General features: G+C 42.0%; 2 protein-coding genes across 2 annotated transcripts; both read right to left on the bottom strand.

Moving 5' to 3' along the window:
- Positions 1 to 200: 200 nt before the first annotated feature.
- Positions 201 to 1,229, bottom strand: LOC308320160 (kelch domain-containing protein 3-like; the record flags this gene model as incomplete). The annotated part of the gene is made up of 1 exon (XM_080770478.1): positions 201 to 1,229. One exon carries the CDS (start codon positions 1,227 to 1,229, stop codon positions 201 to 203), a length of 1,029 nt encoding a protein of 342 aa, XP_080626604.1.
- Positions 1,230 to 15,835: 14,606 nt separating this feature from the next.
- LOC308320715 (uncharacterized protein) lies at positions 15,836 to 19,116 on the bottom strand. Its single transcript, XM_080771367.1, has 2 exons — positions 19,036 to 19,116; positions 15,836 to 18,605 (listed from the first exon to the last, which is right to left on the bottom strand). The coding sequence occupies exons 1-2, from the start codon at positions 19,044 to 19,046 to the stop codon at positions 16,325 to 16,327; spliced, it is 2,292 nt and encodes a 763-aa protein (XP_080627493.1). The 5' UTR covers positions 19,047 to 19,116; the 3' UTR covers positions 15,836 to 16,324.
- Between the last annotated feature and the right edge of the window lie 149 nt (positions 19,117 to 19,265).

Genomic DNA, 19,265 nt, shown 5'->3' with positions numbered 1-19,265 from the left:
TTAGCTGGACATATACAGTATGTTTATTCTTACTAAAGATCTTCTTTGCAGCCATGTCGTCTTCCCTGGCAGTTTCGTTGGTAGTATTGTTCTCTATTATCCTGTGGATATCACTGAGCAAATTCCTATGCTCTGCATGCTCTTTCCGAACTGGATGAAGGGCAGTGGTTGTCCTTTTCTTCTGTTTCATTGCCTGGAACCTATTCTCTGTGATTGGCATGTGTTTGTTTGCTGTCTTTTGCTGTTGGTATAGTCATGGCTGCCAGTTCCCACCTGATATCAATTGGGAGTCCCGACTGCTCCAGGCCGTACTGAATTACTGCTAGCTTACATAAAGTATTTAGACTAGGACTTAAGTCTAAGATATACAGGTCATCATGTGTGAATCCTCCAAAGAAGATGATACAATATCCCATCGTGCAACAGCACATCCTAGACATCTGTGAACATGGGCCTTTCCCCTTGGGCTCAACCTTCTTCCAGGAGAATGTCTTTGGATTGAATTTCCACAAATCATTCAAAGTCTGATCCAGAGGAAAGTTTTTGCCACCAATTATATATAGCTCTCCATTGTAGGTAAAGACTGAATGGCCCCTGCATTCTTCTGGAATAAGCTGTGCAGAAAGCATGCTCAGCCAGAAGTTGGTCTGTGTGTCAAACACTTTGATGTTGTAATTGATCTGACCTTGGTCCTCTTCGCCCCCAAATACAAACATCTTTGTCCCGATAATGGTGGCAGAGTAACAGTCTGATACATGTGTCGGAGTGCCACTGGTATTAATGAAAGCCCAGACCATTGTGGTGGTATCCAGCTTGTAGATGTCATTAGTGAGCTCATTCAGCATGTTTAATCCTCCAAAAATGTACATAACCTTCCCCAAGACACAGGCTGCATGGCTGCACCTCGCCTCTGGGACAGTCCCATAAATCAAGGGATTAAACCATCTGTGGGTATCGACATCAAATGCATAAAGTGCGTTGCACTTATTTCCCCTGATGGACACCCCGCTGTCAATCACCTCTACCTCAATATACACAATTCCCCCCCAGATGTAGATGATATCTTCTATCAGCACAGCTGTGTGGCAAATGCGCATGGAAGGAGCTTCAGTTGTCACTGGAAGCAACTTCCTCCAGTGCAATGACACTGTGTTGAAGATGTGCACATCAATCTGACCCCTGTTGTACATGGCCTCCCTATAACAGTACCCTCCAAAGGAGTAGACCATGTGCCCCACTGCCACAGCAACATGAAGGCTTTTCTTTGGTCTTCCTTTCAGATGCACTGTCCAGTGCAACATTTCAAAAACAGCACCAGTGTGACTACCATTGGATTCATGGAATCACACAAAAATTATGTAATATCACAAGTGATACTGTACCACTTATATTGTTACAGCAGCACAGATGGCATGCGAAGCTTGGCGAATCTGAAAAACTGGATGGGTTGGCCAATCTGGGGAGCTGATCCCTGTTGATCTCCCTACTAAATTATTAAGAATTATTACAAATAGCCTAGCCAAAATAACAGTAAACATGGAATGCCATGGTTGTGGTACTTTGAAGGGGTACCACAACCTGGGTTGTCAGACACAGCCAGGATAAACCTCTGTTCCACGTTTGTTGATCCTCTGCACTCTCCGATGAGCAGCTCTAGTATACAAATGTTGAACTATTTTCCAGAGGCACTCCCGCCAATACTGTACCTGCCAAGTCTGTATAAAACTCTACCATTGAGGTGCCCTTGAGCAAGGAACCTTTCCCAGCAATGTTTAAATGGAGCTCCTCACTGGCAATAGTGGAAGACCTGTCTTTTTATTGTTCCAAGGTGATGGGCAATGTGGAAAATATATTACTATAAAAGACACTATACTATAGAGACACTCTATAGAGACACACTTTGTCATGAACTGCAGAACTGTTTCCTGTTTTGCCTATAATGGTAAATGTGCATTTATATAGCGCCTTTATCCAAGGCGCTTTACATAGATTGTGCATTACATTCACCCATTCACACACACATTCATACACCGATTGCGGCGGAAGCCATGCAAGGTACCAATCAGCACATCAGGAGCAATTTGGGGTTCAGTGTCTTGCCCAAGGACACTTCGACATGTAGACAGGAGGAGCCAGGATTCGAACCACCGACCCATGGATCATTGGACGACCTGCTCTACCTCTTGAGCCACAGTCGCCCTATAGTTGTTGTTTGCCTGTCTCTCACCTCCCTGTGATTACTAGTTTTCTCCACCTGTGTCCTTAGTCTCCCAGCCAATCCCTGTGTTGATTGTTCTCTCCACCAGCCGAAGGCATGGGGAGAGTATTTGTACTCCGTCCGTCCGTCCGTCCGTCCATGTGTCCGTCCGTCTGTCCATCTGTTTCTGTGTGTCCGTCTGTGGACAGCTAATCTCTGGCACCGTTGGTTTGATCCCAGCCAAACTCTGCACATACACTTCCTGGATGCCAGAGCTGAACCTCTGCCCCAAATTTCATATGGGCCTGTTATAGCACCACCAGGAGGCCAATATTTGCTAAACATCATGCAAATTGGTACACAGTCTCTCTATAGCCATTCAACGAAACGGGTCTTTCAGATTTTTCATACTCCATCCTGATTGGCTTGACATCCAAAGTTCGCATGAGTGCTCCATTTTGAACAAAATGCCGTAAATCATATCAATCGTAAAACAAACTATTTTATCAAAATCTTATGCTAATCGGTACACAAGATCTCTATAGTCATGTGATCAAGACGGGTCTGTTTGATTTTTCATATTCCATCCTGATTGACTAAGATTGGCTTCCAAAGTTTACAGGAATGGCCCGTTTTGTACAAAATACTGCAAAGCATGACCGCAGCGTCCGATTGCTGTGCATGCATATTCCCACTAGGCTGAGGAAGAAATACCACTTGACTTATTATTATTTTTAAACGCTCCTATCCTGGTGGAGACCTGAGCCCCGACCCCCGAGGAGCACTTTTTCTAGTTACAGTAGTTATGTTTCACCTGTGTCTAGTTAGTCTGTGTCTATTTAAGCCTCCGTGTGTTCAGTGTTCCCTTGCCAGTTTATAGTTCTTGTTATGTTGTGTTCCTGCCTGTGTATGTCCCATTATAAGTCAGTTTGTAGTTAATAAATATTGGACTTGATCTGCCCGCCTGCCGTGTTCTGCTTCTGGGTCCTCACGCATCGTGACAGTTTTAATTGGTATATTATGTAACGATGAGAAAGGTTTTGTTCCAAAATGCGCACGTTGTTCTGTAAGCATTGCTGTTCGGTGGTCTCAAGTGTCTGAAGTACATTTTCCGTGAGTGCTGGTCCCTCTCACTGTAAAATAACTTTGCACTAAGGATCTTTAAGTAAACAGAGGATTCATTTGGAGTCTTGCTCAAATTCTCTTGAAATTCTTCTGTTATCTCCCAAGGAGCAATGCACTAGCAATTTCACTGTTGGTATTTTAGAAACCTCTGAAAAAAGCAAGTCAGTTTGAAGTGAAAGGTCATGCGATCATGTTAGATCTATATCAGTCCGTTCTGCTGTCTTTTAAACTGGATGCACCCTCGCTTGACAGAAAGGGCAGAGTGTAGTGGTGCGTGCGTGTGTGCACGCGTATGTGAGGGAGAGAAGAGGTAGGTGCTCCCACAATGACAAGTTCATATTTATGTGTAGGCTACATTATAAAATGCAAAAAATAAGAAATATATTTAATGCAGGTTAAGAATTAAACTACAATTTCAATAGTTCTATTTTGTAGCATAATTCCTGAGCATTTGACCTTTGGGAATAGAATCTCTTACTAATCTTTTAATTCTGATGAGTAATCTTTTACTGTTTATGATTTATGGAACAGATGTTGCTTTTCCTGGGAATAAATCTAGCTATTAGCTAGATTTATTCCCAGGAAAAGCAACATCTGTTTCGAGCCGGGAGGCAGTGTGCAGATTGTATATTGTGCAGGCCGTAGTATTAGAGTATGTTTTGCACTCCGTCCGTCCGTATGCGTGTGTCCGTCCGTCTGTATGTGTGTGTCCGTCCGTCTGTATGTGTGTGTCCATCCGTCTATATGTGTGTGTCCATCCGTCTGTATGTGTGTGTCCGTCCGTCTGTATGTGTGTGTGTCCGTCCGTCTATGTACAGTTAATCTCCGGCACAGTTGGCCCGGCCGATGCCAAACTCTCAACACGGATCTGTCCCATTTCCCATATTCCATCCCGATTGGCTAAGATTGCCTTCCAAAGCTTGCAGGATTGGTCCCTTTCGAACAAAATGCCACAAATCATGAAAACAGCGTGTGATTTCCGTGAAATTATATACATGCACATTACCACTAGGCCCAGTAGATTTTAAAATCAGCCTCACAGTGGTGCTATAACAATTTACAATTTAGGCATTTAGCAGACGCTCTTAATCCAGAGCGAAGTAAGTACAATAAGTAAGTAAAATATCGTCATCAAGAATCATACGTAAGCTAAGAACCAAACAGTGGAATATCTATAATAACTTTATAGCGTATACACTATAGAGTGCTATGTCTACTTTAAATGCTAGTTGCATAAGTTGAGTCTTTGCATACGCCTGTAAGGTCGTCGAGGCTAGGGCTGCGGGCTAAGATGGAGTCTGAAGAGGTGGGTTTTCAAACTACGGCGGAAGATTGGAAGTGTCTACAGTTCTGATTGCAATGGGAAGTGCATTCCATAGTTTTGGAGCCAGAAGGGAGAAGAGTTTGGGACGTGTTTAATGAATGTACTTCCAGCTTCCCTGTGTTGGCTGATCTGAGCACGTGGGAGGGTTTGTAGGGTCCGATCAGACTTGCAAAATATGGGGGTTCTGTACCTTTGGTTGCTTTGAAGGCCTGCATCAGAGTTTTGTACTGTGCACAGTGTGCGGGCAGTGACCAGGAGCCAATGGAGGGAGCGGAGAAGGGGGAGAGGGGAGTTGCACCACTCAGTTCACACGGGTGTGATTTTACCTATAACTGCACCGATCTGCACACTGCTTATCATTATAGAAGCCAAGTAAAAACCTTTGCCCTGCATTTTTCACATCTGCCTGTTATACAGCAGCACCACCGATTTTTGCAAATCACATTACTCAGATTTTATACATCACACAAATCGGCACACCATCTCTATAATCATGTGATCAAGATCAAGATGGATCTGTCCGATTTCATATTCCAACCTAATTGGCTAACATTGGCTTCCAAAGTTTGCAGGATTGGCCCATTTTGAACAAAATGGGCTGTATTTTGCGTGTCTTAACTACCAGGTCTTATTCCCTAACTTGAGTAAACTAAAGACCTGGAGGCGTGATCAATGCTCTTTGGCCACTCAGAATAGCCAAATGGCATTGATCACGCCTCCAGGTCTTTAGTTTACTCAAGTTAGGGAATAAGACCTGGTACTTAAGACACGCAAAATACAGCCCAATGCCTCAAATTATGAACGCAGCATGCAATTTTGCACGCATATTCCTATTATGTTGAGGAATAAATCCCACCCTTCACATTGGCCTGTTATAACTTTTGAAAAACACAATTGCCATCAAGGCGTAAAGCAATGGCAACCTTTTCACATTGGCCTATTATAGCGCCACAATGACCTATACCTGACCTGGTGGAGACCTGTGCTCCGAGGAGCACTATTTCTAGTTATTTCATTTTAAGTGATCCAGCACCCACCCAGCTTAGCAGGAAGGATGTTCGTGTCTTTTGTCACACTTTTTTTTTTTTATCCCACGATTTTGTAACCCATTTTTCACCCCTGTGTCAATTATCTAATGTGATCCTGGACTCTACACACCCTCCGCCAACCTGGGGAGAGCAACGGACTTGAACTCATGCTTCCTTCATGCATGAGTGCCCAAGTTGCTCCTTTACACCTGACAGGGGGGAGTTTCCCTGGTTGGACGTAGCGCGTGGAAGGAAGTAAGGAACACGGCTGGCCAGGGGGAGGCAGTTTAGAGACCAGGGTTACTGCATGTTTTTTGTGAGGGTACCTACCCTAGGGGACACGGGGAGAACATGCAAACTCCACACAGAAAGGCCCTTTCGCCAACCCCGCCTAGGGTTGTGACACCTTTTTATATATGGCTCAGGAACTACTTTACTTATCAATCATTTAGCTAGGGTCCAGGGACTATAGACCCTGGCTGGAACTGAAGTCTGAACATTTCAGTGGCTCAGTGACAGTCTCATATTATAACAGTTGAACCTAATGTGGCAGAAGAATGCTGATGCGCTTGTCTGAAAATATCCTGCTTTTATTCTGGAAAACGAACCATGGCAAATGTGGAACACAATAAACAAAGTAATGATACATTTGCCAGGCTTTTGAAAGGTGCATCACCTTATTTTGTTTGTGTACAGTAAGTGCATGTGGGTGGTTGTGTGTTTGCAAACATATTTTTAAGGTTGTGTGTGTGTGTGTGTGTGTGTGTGTGTGTGTGTGTGTGTGTGTGTGTGTGTGTGTGTGTGTGCGCGCGCACGTGCGTGTGCCCATCTCAGCCCATCAACAGCTGTGAGCTGAAATTGATAGATTTTCAGTATGAAAAATGACTTAACACCCCAAGTAGTTTATACTGGATGGCTGATGATGTGTGCAATATTGGTTTGTTCTCTGTTTGTTCTCTACCTGAAATTTGATTAGGACAACCATCCGTATCTTAACAAATTATTTACATTTGCTCTCTATTGTAAAACATTGTAATGTCGACAACCCATGTCGTGTATTTTCTATACAGTCACTACAGTATGTAGCCAATTTCTTACCCCCCTTTTCTCTGGAATTTAGTTGTTATTCCAATTACAATTCAACTTTACATAAATTACTTGTGCCATCATACTTTAATTACATAAAGATTAGGCATAGTAAGAAACAGATTACTGTTGATTTTGGCAGCAAAATTTGTTTTGTTTTTAGTTTAGTCATAGTCTTTGGAATGGAACTTCATTTAGTTTTAGTCATATTTTAGTCATCTGAAATGTTTTAGTGTTAGTCTAGTTTTAGTCGACTAAATATCGTAACTTTTTAGTCGACTAAATCTTCAGTTGATTTTGTCAACAAAAAATATTTTTCTGGGCCTTGATGGCATCATAATGCCTGATTTTACACTGCATGCTGAAAATAGCTGATCTACAAGCTCACAACGTGTCGCAGTGTGACCGCAACCAAACATAAATAAAATGACTTGTCTTTTAGTTCTACTGGATCTCTTCTTCACTAGTCCTTCCCTAACATTTTAGTCTAGTTTTTATTAGTTGACAAAATTGTCATTAGTCTTAGTTTTAAAGTCAATCGTAGCTTAGTTTTTATTTAATTTTCGTCAGTGAAAAAAGGTTGTCGATGAAGTTTTTTCGTCATAAAGCCCAAAATGGTTTGGACTTTAGTTGAATGTATTTTTCTACAGTGATTAACCACTTGAAGAAGATACAATGTGTATTTTTTTTATATAAAAAAGTCCAATCTTAATTACTTCCTGTCAAACAAATTCAAGTGTCAACTGGCTGCCAATACCTACCTTTTCCAAACAGACCTCCAAATGCACGCTGTGTGGATGTTGGAAACCCCATTGCTGTGACACACCCAGCCCCTGTTTCACTAGGACGGGTCATGACGACCCCTTTCAGCATTTGTTTTATTCACACAATTTCAGCTTCTAGATATGCAATTCTTTTGTAACCTTTCAGAAACTTTTCGAAAGGTTTGTAAGGAAATGCAAGTTTTGTTGCATACACGTAGCACATTCTATACACAAAGGCATGCAATTGTGTGCTCATTGTGCATTACATAAATATAAAAGAGTCCCATGAGTGCATCTTAAAGAAAGATATCAGTAGTTGGTTATCAGAAATGTACAGTACAATGCTGTTGCAAGCTTCTCCGGGACCCCAGCAGTGCAGTGACTATTTACTTCTTATTATAAGTATATTTCAGTCATTGCATGAAAGTCACAGACTTTAGACTTATCCACAGAACCATGCAGAATTTTCAGTCGGTATCAACATAAACCCAAGGACATGTGTATATCTCTACATTCTAAAAATGCTTGCTTTCACTCTGATTGCCCAAACATGAGGCACACCAGCCTCCCAGCCAAGGTGATATACAGTACAGTTCATTAATTCAATGGTAGCTTTGTCTCCAGTATGTTTTAAAGGGCAACAACACTTTGGTAGAGGTATGGGTAGTGTACAGTTCAGTGGTTCCCTAACTTTTTCATGTCAAGGACCCCCAAATTGTCACTAATTAGCCCACGGACCCCCATTAGAAAAGATATGCCAGGTACCCCCATAAGACAATTTTACGGCTCGAGCAGAGATTCTCAACCGTTTAATTTCAAAGGACCCCCAGTGTGACATGCTTTAATTAGGCTACGGACCCCCATTTAATGTCATTTCTATCTCTTGGACCCCCAATTTATAATTGTAAAATCAATGTTAATTTAACTCTGAGAGTGTACAAATGGAACCAACACACTCTCACCTTTGGAGGTACATCATAGCTAACTACACAACCCAAACCTCTACCAAAGTGGTCTTGCCCTTTATTATTAAACAAATGGCTGAAAGTTCGCTCTCTGGTTATTCAATTGAAAGCCGTGTTCTCTAAATTTATTTTTATTGTTCTGTGAACCTGTGTGCAGAATGATGTGCTCGTGAGGACATGTTTCAGTATTGTCAGTAAAAGTTGGAGGTATGTTGTCCACAAAAAAAACCCCTCACATATCTGTTTGTGAACTTGTGTGCAGAAGTGCTGATAGAATACATTACATTTCAGAATTGCCAGCCTCAAAGCGATTCCTGTCTTATTTAGGTCATTGCCCTTATGCGGATTATACATAACATAATACCTCAATTTGGCAGCCAATTTTTTTTACTTTCAACTAAAATGGACAGGAAAGTAAAAATAGTGTTATTTTTTTCTAATTCTTCTTTATCCACAGCAGAGCTATTTCTGTCATCATCATGCAAATCCCAGAGCACAGTGTTATTTCCTCTTATTTTGGCAACTGTTTTGTAGACATCATACAGATTATCATTCACCTCCTTTCAACTCAAGACTTTTAAGCATCACTCCCATGTTGTTTAATTCTCTCTGGGATCATGTTAGCAGAGATACTGTACGATTCTTATATATGCAGCAACTGCTAATGTACTTCAATTGTGCAAGTGTTCATGAGCTTTATATCTTTGAAATGGAACCACATCTCTCATGGGCCATGAGTTGTTTAGTTTCTGTCTTATTGCGAATATTTTGAAGAATTCCTATTGCTTAAGATGGTATATTGACATTATTGTCAACATGTTTTGTGTCCTGGTGGGAGTCCTGCAGCCCATTCTGCTCTTTGTGTGATTTATCTTCATTATGTTACAATAACCTCATGAAACTCTTGGCAGGGTGTTTGTCTTGAAATGTTTTCATCCGTACAGTCCAGTCCAGTTGTAGCTGAAATGTGCGCTTTTGCAATGCAGTATATCTGATGACCAAACAGCTCCTTAAAAACAAACGTAATGGCAAATGGCATTTAAATGGCATCTGCATATCGCACTTAAGCCCAGAAAAATGTCTGCTGATATTTGCTGATAGCAGCTCCCATGGGGTTACAGCATGAATGTAGCCCTACTGCACAACTCAATTGCTAGGAGGAATGTTCTTGTCTTCTTCTTTTCTTCTTAAGTTGGAGACCATGCATGGGGCTGTATTTTGCGTGTCTTAAGTACCAGGTCTTATTACTTAACTTAAGACCTGGAAGTGTGGTCAATGCTCTTTGGCCACTCAGAATAGCTAAATGGCATTGATCACGCCTCCAGGTCTTGAGTTAAGGTTGAACACACTTCCAACACTACTTCTTAGTTTCCAAACAAATCCCCAAAAAATCAAAAATTGTCATTGTCCAACATTTTCAGACATTTTCCAAAATTAAAATGTCAAATGTTAAAAAAAGCAGATGTACAATTGTATATCTGCAATTTTTTGAATAGCCAATATATAAATGTTATGTTTGTTTAGGCCTACCTCTCGAGTCACCGATTCTTAAGAGTGGTCCAGGGGGTCCCCAGCTAAATGATAATTTGGAACCAAATGGACCCTTATGGGTCTGTAACAAATTAACATTGCTTTTACAATATACATTGGGGTCTCAGAGATAGAAATGCCATTAAGTAATAAGACCTGGTACTTGACACGCAAATTACAGCCCATTAATGTCACATCTCCACTTTGTATATATGCAGTACATGATTAGACCCATGTTTCTAAAACCTTTGGCGGGCTTCAGCACCCCCTTTCCCTGAACATTTTGCCTGGAAAAATGTTCTGTTACTAAGAAATAGAGTGAAAAAGTTGCAATCCTGCTCAGTAGTGCCTCCTGAGTTAAACATTATACAATAAATGTTTCCATTTACCATGCACTCTCTATCACGCACCCCCCTGTAGCAGCACCTCCGCCCACACCTTGGGGTACGCATTTGAGTCTCAGACTACTGTCAAGACTACGTCATATTCTATTGTCCCAGTGTACACCAGTTGTACCACTAGGGACCAGGACCTAGAACTAACAGAAACACCCAATATACTGCCATCATCCAGAGCGAGCCCTCCAACTCCAGGTTGCCTGGGGGAAGCAGCTGGCAGGCAGTGATTGGACTCAGGTGGCTCTGTGGGAGCGTCATGGGGGACAAGATCAGATGTGTGAGCCAGTACAGCCACATAGCCTCTGTACTGGCTGCATTGTCAGCCAAGAGAGTCAATGCATGGTTCTGTATGTGTGTCACGTGCGTGCGTGTGTGATGTTTGCGAGTGTTCGCGCTCAGACATACATGATGCCTGCATGTGTGCGGGTATATTGGCAAACTATGCATAATATGCAAATGTACTGTGTGTGGTCATATGTGCTCAGGCGCAAGCACCCTTCCCTGCGTGTGCCTGTTTATTTGTGTACATTATGCAGTGCGGTTGTGCACACAGTTTGTGTGTTTGTGCATATGGTGTTCAAACTAGATCAGCGATTCCCGAGGCCATGAGGATATTACAGCTAACCCCAAAATAATTGGGAAACCACTGTGATTGTATTGATAATATACTTTTTTTAAAGTAAGTAATTAAGCAATTAAATTCAATTCAATTTTATTTTATTATAGTGTCAAATCACAACAAGTTGTCTCAAGACACTTTACAACCAACAAAGATCCACCCAGAGAAAGCAATATTGCGACAATGGTAACGAAAAACTCCCCTTTAGGAAGGAACGTCAGGCAGAACCCGACTCTAGGGTGGGCGGCCATCTGCCTCGACCGTGTCGGGGGGGGTAGAGGGAGAGAGAGAGAGATAGACAGAGAGAGAAAAAGACAGAGAATAGGCAGGTGGGCTCCGTGGAGGGGTCTGGTCCACATCTGGTCCAGGTCGAGCTCTGTGAGGCCGGGTCCAGGTCACACTTCTGGTGGGCTCCATGAAGAGGCCTGATCCACGGTCACACTCGGCAGTCAGTTGGGGGTTAATATTAGAGGTCCACAGAACTGCGACGGGGAGGACGAAAAGAGACTCCGGGGAGAGATTCCCCGGATGTTGGATTAGTGGCAGGCCTTACTGGAGCCTATATAGTGTATATTACAAGTATTGCTGGGAGACAAACCCACACAACAATGTACGACCATGGTATCCAGCTAGACCCGGAGACAAGTCTGGCTATAGGCTTTGTCGTAGAGAAAGGTTTTCAACCTAGTCTTGAATGTGCAGAGCGTGTCAGCCCCACGGACCGAAGCCGGGAGAAGGTTCCACAGCTGCGGTGCCTGGGACCTAAATGCCCTGCCTCCTATTGTAACTTTTGATATTTTTGGGACAGTAAGCATGTTTGCATACTGTAAACGCACTGCTGTTCTATTCGGTTTGTAGGGATCAATGAGATCCTTGAGATATTGTGGTGCCTGACCATTGAGAGCTTTGTAAGTGAGAAGAAGAACTTTGAACTCTATTCTGTATTTGACCGGGAGCCAGTGTAGGGAGGCCAGTGAAGGAGTGATATGGTCTCTTCTTCTGGTACCTGTCAACACACGCGACGCAGCATTTTGAACTAACTGTAGGCTTTTCAGAGACTTGCCTGGGCAGCCTGATAATAGCGAGTTGCAGTAGTCCAGCCTTGAGGTAACAAAGGCGTGGACAAGTTTTTCTGCGTCATTTTTGGACAGGATGTGCCTGACCTTTGCAATATTTCGCAGGTGAAAAAAGGCATTCTTTGAGATTTGTTTGATATGAGATTTGAAAGACAAATCTTGATCAAAGGTAACTCCCAGATTCCGTTCGGTTCCGTTTCGTTCGGTTTCATCGATAGATAAAGTTGAGTGTCGTCTGCGTAACAATGGAAATGTATGGAGTGTTCCCTGATGATGTTGCCCAGAGGGAGCATATATAAGGAGAAAAGTATTGGTTCAAGCACAGAGCCTTGTGGGACTCCGTATTTGACCTTTTCACGTGTTGAGGAGCCATTATTGACTTCTACAAACTGAAATCGATCAGACAGATAGAAATCATTTTAAATCAATAAAATTGTTTGGTTGTTAATTTTGTGTAAAAGTATTGGTTTCTTTAGTAGTTGTGTAATAAGAGTTATAATGAATAGCGATGTGGTCATTATTGAGAAATTGACCCCCTTGGCTTTAGGCAATGCAGTCGGGGACTGCATCAGCCTGTTGGGGGTTAATTTCTCAATTATGATCGTGTCACTTCCGATGTATAGAGCAGCTGCCTTGGAATCAGAAGGTTGCCAGTTCGATGGCCTTAATGGTTATCCTATACGTGCAGGAGGTGTCATTGAGCAAGGCACTGAACCCTAACTGCTTCCAATGAGTATAGGTTGGTGTCTTGCATGGGTGAATGTAAAGCGCATTGGAGAATGAGGCTTTGTAACGTTTAAAATAAATAAATAAATAGGAATACAAGAAAAAACTAATCCAAAAAGCACAAAGACATTGTGTAATGCATACCAATAAACTGTTTATTATTTAGTGTTTGAAAGCAGTTTAACGTCACTGCCTGGCGATGAATCCCACCAGAGCTTCTTTTCCTGTGTGTCTGTCTCCTAGGCTGTGTCCCTCTCAGTTTTCTTGTCCCGATTAAGAAAAAGGAAGGTGTGCTTCGATCTGTTCCGGCCTCTTTCAAAAAAAAAATAAATAAATATATTGTTTTTTCTTTTTTCCCCTCCTGTATAAGCTAGCCATCTCTGTCATATGTCTCCCATAATGAATATAATTGGCCTCTGGTGGCCATTAACCCAAGGTAGCCAGCTGCACTGACCCAGCAGTTTGCTTACTTATACCACACAATTTTCCAGTTGAAATAACCTCTGTCTGGCTATAATGGCTTCTCCCTTTTTTGCCCTCTTCTGTTCTTCCACACATCACATCACATCACATCACATCATGGCTTCACACGCAATTACCTCCTCAGCTCCATTTCTGTCTCATTAGGATCACTTTTCAGGGTTATCACTCCCTGAAAATAAGACACTTTGAGGGATGTGACAAGTTCACTTATTTGCAAGAAGAAAATGACAATCAGCTCATCCAGAACTTCTGGAAATTGAGGCTACCAGCTTTCTTCAAAGTGTGAAGTTCAAGTGGGCTGTTACCATGTTGCCATGAAATTATAATTATGAGCTACGAGTTGTGTAGAATAATCAATAATGGGATACAAAGTTGAGCTATTCTGTTCTTCTCTGTTGTAGTTGTAGTTGGGCTATGCTGTGTCATTACCAATTTGATTATTGGTGTTGTAGGCTCTCCGTTAAAGCACTTTCCATTTTACACACAAAGGGAAATGCAGCCGTTTCCGACATCTGTTAAGTTTAGTCAAAGATGTACAACAGTTGAATACTGACACAATCAATATACAGAAATAGCTAGCACTGCAGTAACCAGCAAGGAGGTTACCCTTCCACACTTCTATGAATACTGTTACTGTACCATGGTAAGGAAAGGTCCAATGTGGTCCAACAGCTGGAATTCCTATTGTAGGCAATAGGCATCATGTCATTATAGGTGAAGATTTGCACAACATTTCATTAAGATTTTTCAAAAATGTTCACATAAAAAAAAAGGATCTACAACAAATGCATTGTGATCTTGTAGATAGGCTACTTTTTGAATAGAAGTATAAAGTGTAATAAAAAGTGCCTCTAAATTCTATTACAATAGCACAATAGTACAATCTAGTACAATAACCTACTTGAGTAAATGTTAGTTAATATCCACCACTGGATATTGTTCCTAAATTCTCTATCTCCATCCAGTATTTGTATGAATGAATCTGAACTTTGAGTGAATATCTGGCTCCCTCTACTGCATGAAGGACTGTTTGGCTGTCTGGCTTTCTTAGTTCTTACAACCAAAGCATTGCTCGTGTGAACAGTGCCCTGGACTTATATATTTTATTAAGAATTGTATTAAGGTTTATAAAGAATTCCTCACAGATGCATGTTTTTATATAAAGATTATCATAAGGCAAGTTTTAATGTGCAATGACAATAAATAATGATATTGTCTGTACTATGGTTGTAGGTTGTGGTCTGTACTTTGGAATAGACTTGTTAATATGTCCGATGACAGACTGACCAAAAAGATTTTTAACTGGGACATTTCTAATGGTTACCCCTGGGCAAATGAAGTAAAGTCTTTATTCTTTAAGAATAATTCATAATTTATTTATTTAAATAGACTACGCTGTAATATTCATGAAATACAGAACTGTATGTTCCTTGGGTATAAGGAGAGTTGGGCCGTTGAATTATGGTACAAACCAAAACTAAGAACATATCGTCTTATTAAAAATAATTTTGGCCCTGATCCTTATGTTACACAAAATATATCCAAAAGTCAGAGATCTTTTTGTGCACAGCTGCATTCTGGGACCTTACCATTAGCTTTAGAAACGGGTAGATTCATTGGTACTCCTGAGGAGGACAGAGAAACATCTTTTGTTTTACTGCCCATTATATGAAGAATTAAGACATGTATTATTTTGTAAAATGACAACCATCTGTGCTGACTTTTTCTGGTTGGAGGACTATGAAAAACTGGAATTTTGTTTTAGGAAAGGTACTTTTGCTTTGGCAGACTTTTTATGCAGGGCGTGGGAAATAAGGCAGAATGTTTTGTTTGTGTAAAAAAAAAGAAAGAAAAGGGAATATCAACAAAACATATCTGTTTATTGTACACAATGCAATATTGAATGTAATGATATGGTGTGTCCTGTAAGCCCATGTGGCCTGGGCGCCTTTGGTGCATGACACAAAAATAAAGAAATCTATCTATCTTTCAAAGAAATTAGAGAAACGGTTGGATGGCACTTACACCCGCCTTCTAATGAGAGCGCAAAATATGTCTTGGAAGAGCCACCCATCGACTAATCTAATATACGGCAACCTTCCCTGTGTTTCTTCACTAGTCCAGAAGAACACAGTTTGCCGGCCACTGCTACAGAGCTGACAATGAGGCTATATCTTTCCTTCTTCTCTGGAATCCTGCCTCAAAGCAGACCAGAGGTAGAAAACAGTCGTTCCCTGATGTCATCGCTAGGGACACAGTAAGCAGGAACTAGGGATGGCAATGAAGGACCGGAAAGTCTGGCGTGGCATTGTGAAATCCATGATCTCGACTGCGGTCAAAAAATGATGAAGAGTAGACAATTCCAGCTGTAAAGGGCGAGATTGTGTGCACGCATCCGCCTGGGTGACAGTAAACATCTGGGCGAGCGCTGGCGCTTTGGAATGGGGGGCAAGATCTTAATTTCCGGGCCTGTTGAGAACTCTAGTTTTTGCCAGCACTAATAACTTTGGGGCAGGCCCGTCTAGAGTTTAAATGGACAGGTATCAGTCAAAAGGGAGACATCAAAGAGGAAGGATGGATGGGGAAGGATCAACATATGGAAGGTCAGAACAGGTCAGCTTCATATGGAGATCTAAGGGTTTGAGGTTTGAGGTCAGATGTAGAGTTGCTGGCCAATATTGATGACATCAGGGATCTCCATATATGGGCTTAATATTGATGATATCAGGGATCTCCATCCCTGATGATGTCACGTGCTCCATCCCTGATGATGTCATGTGATGTGATGTGCTCCATCCCTGATGATGTCACGTGATGTCACGTGCTCGACCAACCAACCAAACACACACTGACAGGAAATGCACGATTCCATAGTTAGCAGGAACATTTGCAAAAATATTGAATCATTTTTAAAACATTTCCACAAATTCTCAACATTTAACATTTGTCAAAATGTGAGCTTGTAGATCTTCTATTTCCGTCAGTTTTCACATGTACACACATTCAGATGGATCTTCTTTCGTCCATATACTCCTTCAGTTTGTTCAAAGTCATGCCGTTTATGGTCTCCGTCTCTCTCAACGGCCTGAGGATGACCTCCTTCCTGTAGGAGAAGCGGGTGAGGTTGATCCTGTTGGACAGCCTCTCTCTGCACTGCAGCAGACGGTACAGAGAGAGGGTGTGCTTGGCCAGCACCACCGTGAAGACGACCTCCACCACCAACAGGGTGGCGTAGATCACCATCTGCCTCTTGCACTGCTGCTCTTTGCTCACGGCCGCGTGAGTGTGAGACGGTAACGCCTGCATGGGCTCCAGGGGGCAGGTGAAGATCACTGGAGTGGTGGGAGGTGGGGCTAGTGGTGATGTTGCTCTCCTGGTGGTGGCTGGGAGAGTTGTCTTAATAGTGGTTGTTGAGGTTGTGGTGGGTGTCGTTGAAGTCGTGGTGGTGGTGGTGGTAGAGAGGGTAGTGGTTGGTAGTGTAGTGGTGGTTGGTGCTGTAGTTGTGGTAGTAGTGGTGGGTGGTGGTGTAGTTGTGGTAGGTAGTGTAGTGGTGGGTGGTGGTGTAGTTGTGGTAGGTAGTGTAGTGGTGGTTGGTGCTGTAGTTGTTGGTGGAGTAGTGGTGGTTGGTGCTGTAGTTGTTGGTGGTGTAGTGGTGGTTAGTGCTGTAGTTGTTGGTGGTGTAGTGGTGGTTGGTGCTGTAGTTGTTGGTGGTGTAGTGGTGGTTGGTGCTGTAGTTGTTGGTGGTGTAGTGGTGGTTGGCGCTGTAGTTGTTGGTTGTGTAGTGGTGGTTGTTGGTGCTGTAGTTGTTGGACGTGTAGTGGTGGTTGTTGGTGCTGTAGTTGTTGTTGTAGATGGAGTGGTTGTAGTTTGAGTAGTTATCAGTGCTGTGGTTGTGGGTGGAGCGGTGGTTGTAGTTGGAGGGGGAAGCGTGGGACATATCAACTGATCCTCTGTCAGCGACATGATCTCCAGCCCCTTCAAATCCTCTGGATGCTCACAGACTTCAGGCGAGGTGGACTTGATTTTGTCAGAGTTGGCCTTCATCCACTTGTACAGATGAATCAGTTTGCAGTTACAATGCCAAGGGTTGCCGTTGAGATAGACTTTGGTAAGTTTTGGTAAAGGTATGAATATATCCTCAGGAAGATTCTGTAGGTTGTTGTTAGCTAACCTCAGGGTGGACAGAGATGCTAGTTTTTCAAATAAGTCTGCGTCCAGTGACTTGAGCCTATTGTTCATTATATTCAGCTCTGTAAGCTTTTCAGGGCCCTTGAAATATTCAACAGACAAGGTTTCAAAGTGATTTTTAGACAGGTCTAGCTTTTTAAGTTTCTTCAAAGCACTGAATATTCCATTAGGAAGAGTGCTAAGGTTATTTTCTTTAAAACTCAACTCAGTCAATTTGGGCATTTCTCCAAAGAGCACTGGAGGTAAACTAGTCAGTTCATTATTGTAAAGAGTCAGTGTTTTAAGCTGTGGGAATCCCACAAAGAACTCTTGAGGTAACCCAGTCAGACGATTCCCGTCCAAATACAGCTTAGACAATTTAGCTTTATGTCGAAACAAGCTGGGCGATAATTCCGTTATTTGGTTTGCCTGCAAGTTAAAATCCTTCAAGTTGGGAATGTTGTCCAATATTCCCTCAGGAAGGGAGGTCAAGTGATTTTCATAGAGTCTTAATGTCTGTAGTTTTTTCAGTTTTGAAAACAGACTTGAAGATATGGCAGTGAGATTGTTCCTAGCCAAATGTAGGAACGTAAGGCTTTCTAGATCATCAAAAGTCCCTTCCTCTATGTATTCTATCTCGTTAATATGCATTTGGATATCAATTAGGTTTTTAAGGCCATCAAACAAGCCTTTCTCTAAGCGACGGATCTTGTTGAGTTTTAAGATAAGATGTTCTAGATTGTCGATGCCCCTAAAGACTCCCACTGGGATAGATGTTATTGGAGTACTGGAGATCTCAATCTGTTTGAGTTTCACCATGCCCTCAAAAGCACCAGGCTCGATGGATATGAGTGGAGTGTCCATGATCTCCACCTTTTCCAGCTGGGGGCTTTCATTAAAGACTCCTTCAGGGATGGCAGTGATCTTACTTTTCACAAAGAACACTTCTGTCACCTTTGAGTCCAGATGTCGTGGTATGTCAGTTGTACGTGCATCAAAAACCTTCTGGTGTTCCTTGGGACAGTCAAAGTCAGTTTGACAATCTTCAGATGAAATTGAATATTCAAACAACAAAGGCAGAAAAAAGAGGACCATTTTGATTCCACGCATGCTTCTTCTATAGAGAGAGAGAGAGAGAGAGAGAGTATTGAGTTTGGGTAAATCCAGTCATTTCAATGATGGAGTTGACAATGTAAACTGTTCTAAAGCACATCTTTCTCTCACTCTTTTAGACCGAAATCACAAGCCGTTATAATTAGTGATGTCCCAATCACTTTTTTTTTGCTCCCGATCCAATTCCGATCATTTTATTTTGAGCATCTGTCGATACCGATTTCTCCCGATCAAATATTTATAACACTTTTTTTGGCTCCCGATCCGATTCTGATCATTTGAAAATGACGTGATCGGCCCCGATTTCCGATCGGGACAACCCTAATTATATTATAATAATATATAATTGATTAAAGCGTAGCAAATGAAGATTAGATCAAATGTAACCATTACACATTTCTTTTGTTATTTCAAACACGCAACATATCACCTACCTCATTATCATTTGCTGCCCCAGACGTGTAATGGAACGTTATTTCAGTTAGAGAGAGTGAAACAAACAAGTGCAGGGCTATGTTATCTATTTTATGTACTGTATCGGGTCAGAGGGCCTGGAGTGTGTTGGATGCCACTGTGAGGCGTGGCCTCTGCTGTGTGAGATAAGAGCATTGAAGGAACATGTGCAGCACTTTCAGTATTCAGTTAATGTATCTGCCTTATTTGC

Source organism: Protomyctophum bolini (genome assembly GCF_963924005.1).
Source record: "Protomyctophum bolini genome assembly, chromosome: 8".
NCBI classification, from domain to species: domain Eukaryota; kingdom Metazoa; phylum Chordata; class Actinopteri; order Myctophiformes; family Myctophidae; genus Protomyctophum; species Protomyctophum bolini.
Note: the sequence above shows the minus strand (reverse complement) of the source record. Positions and strands in the feature narration are given on the sequence as shown.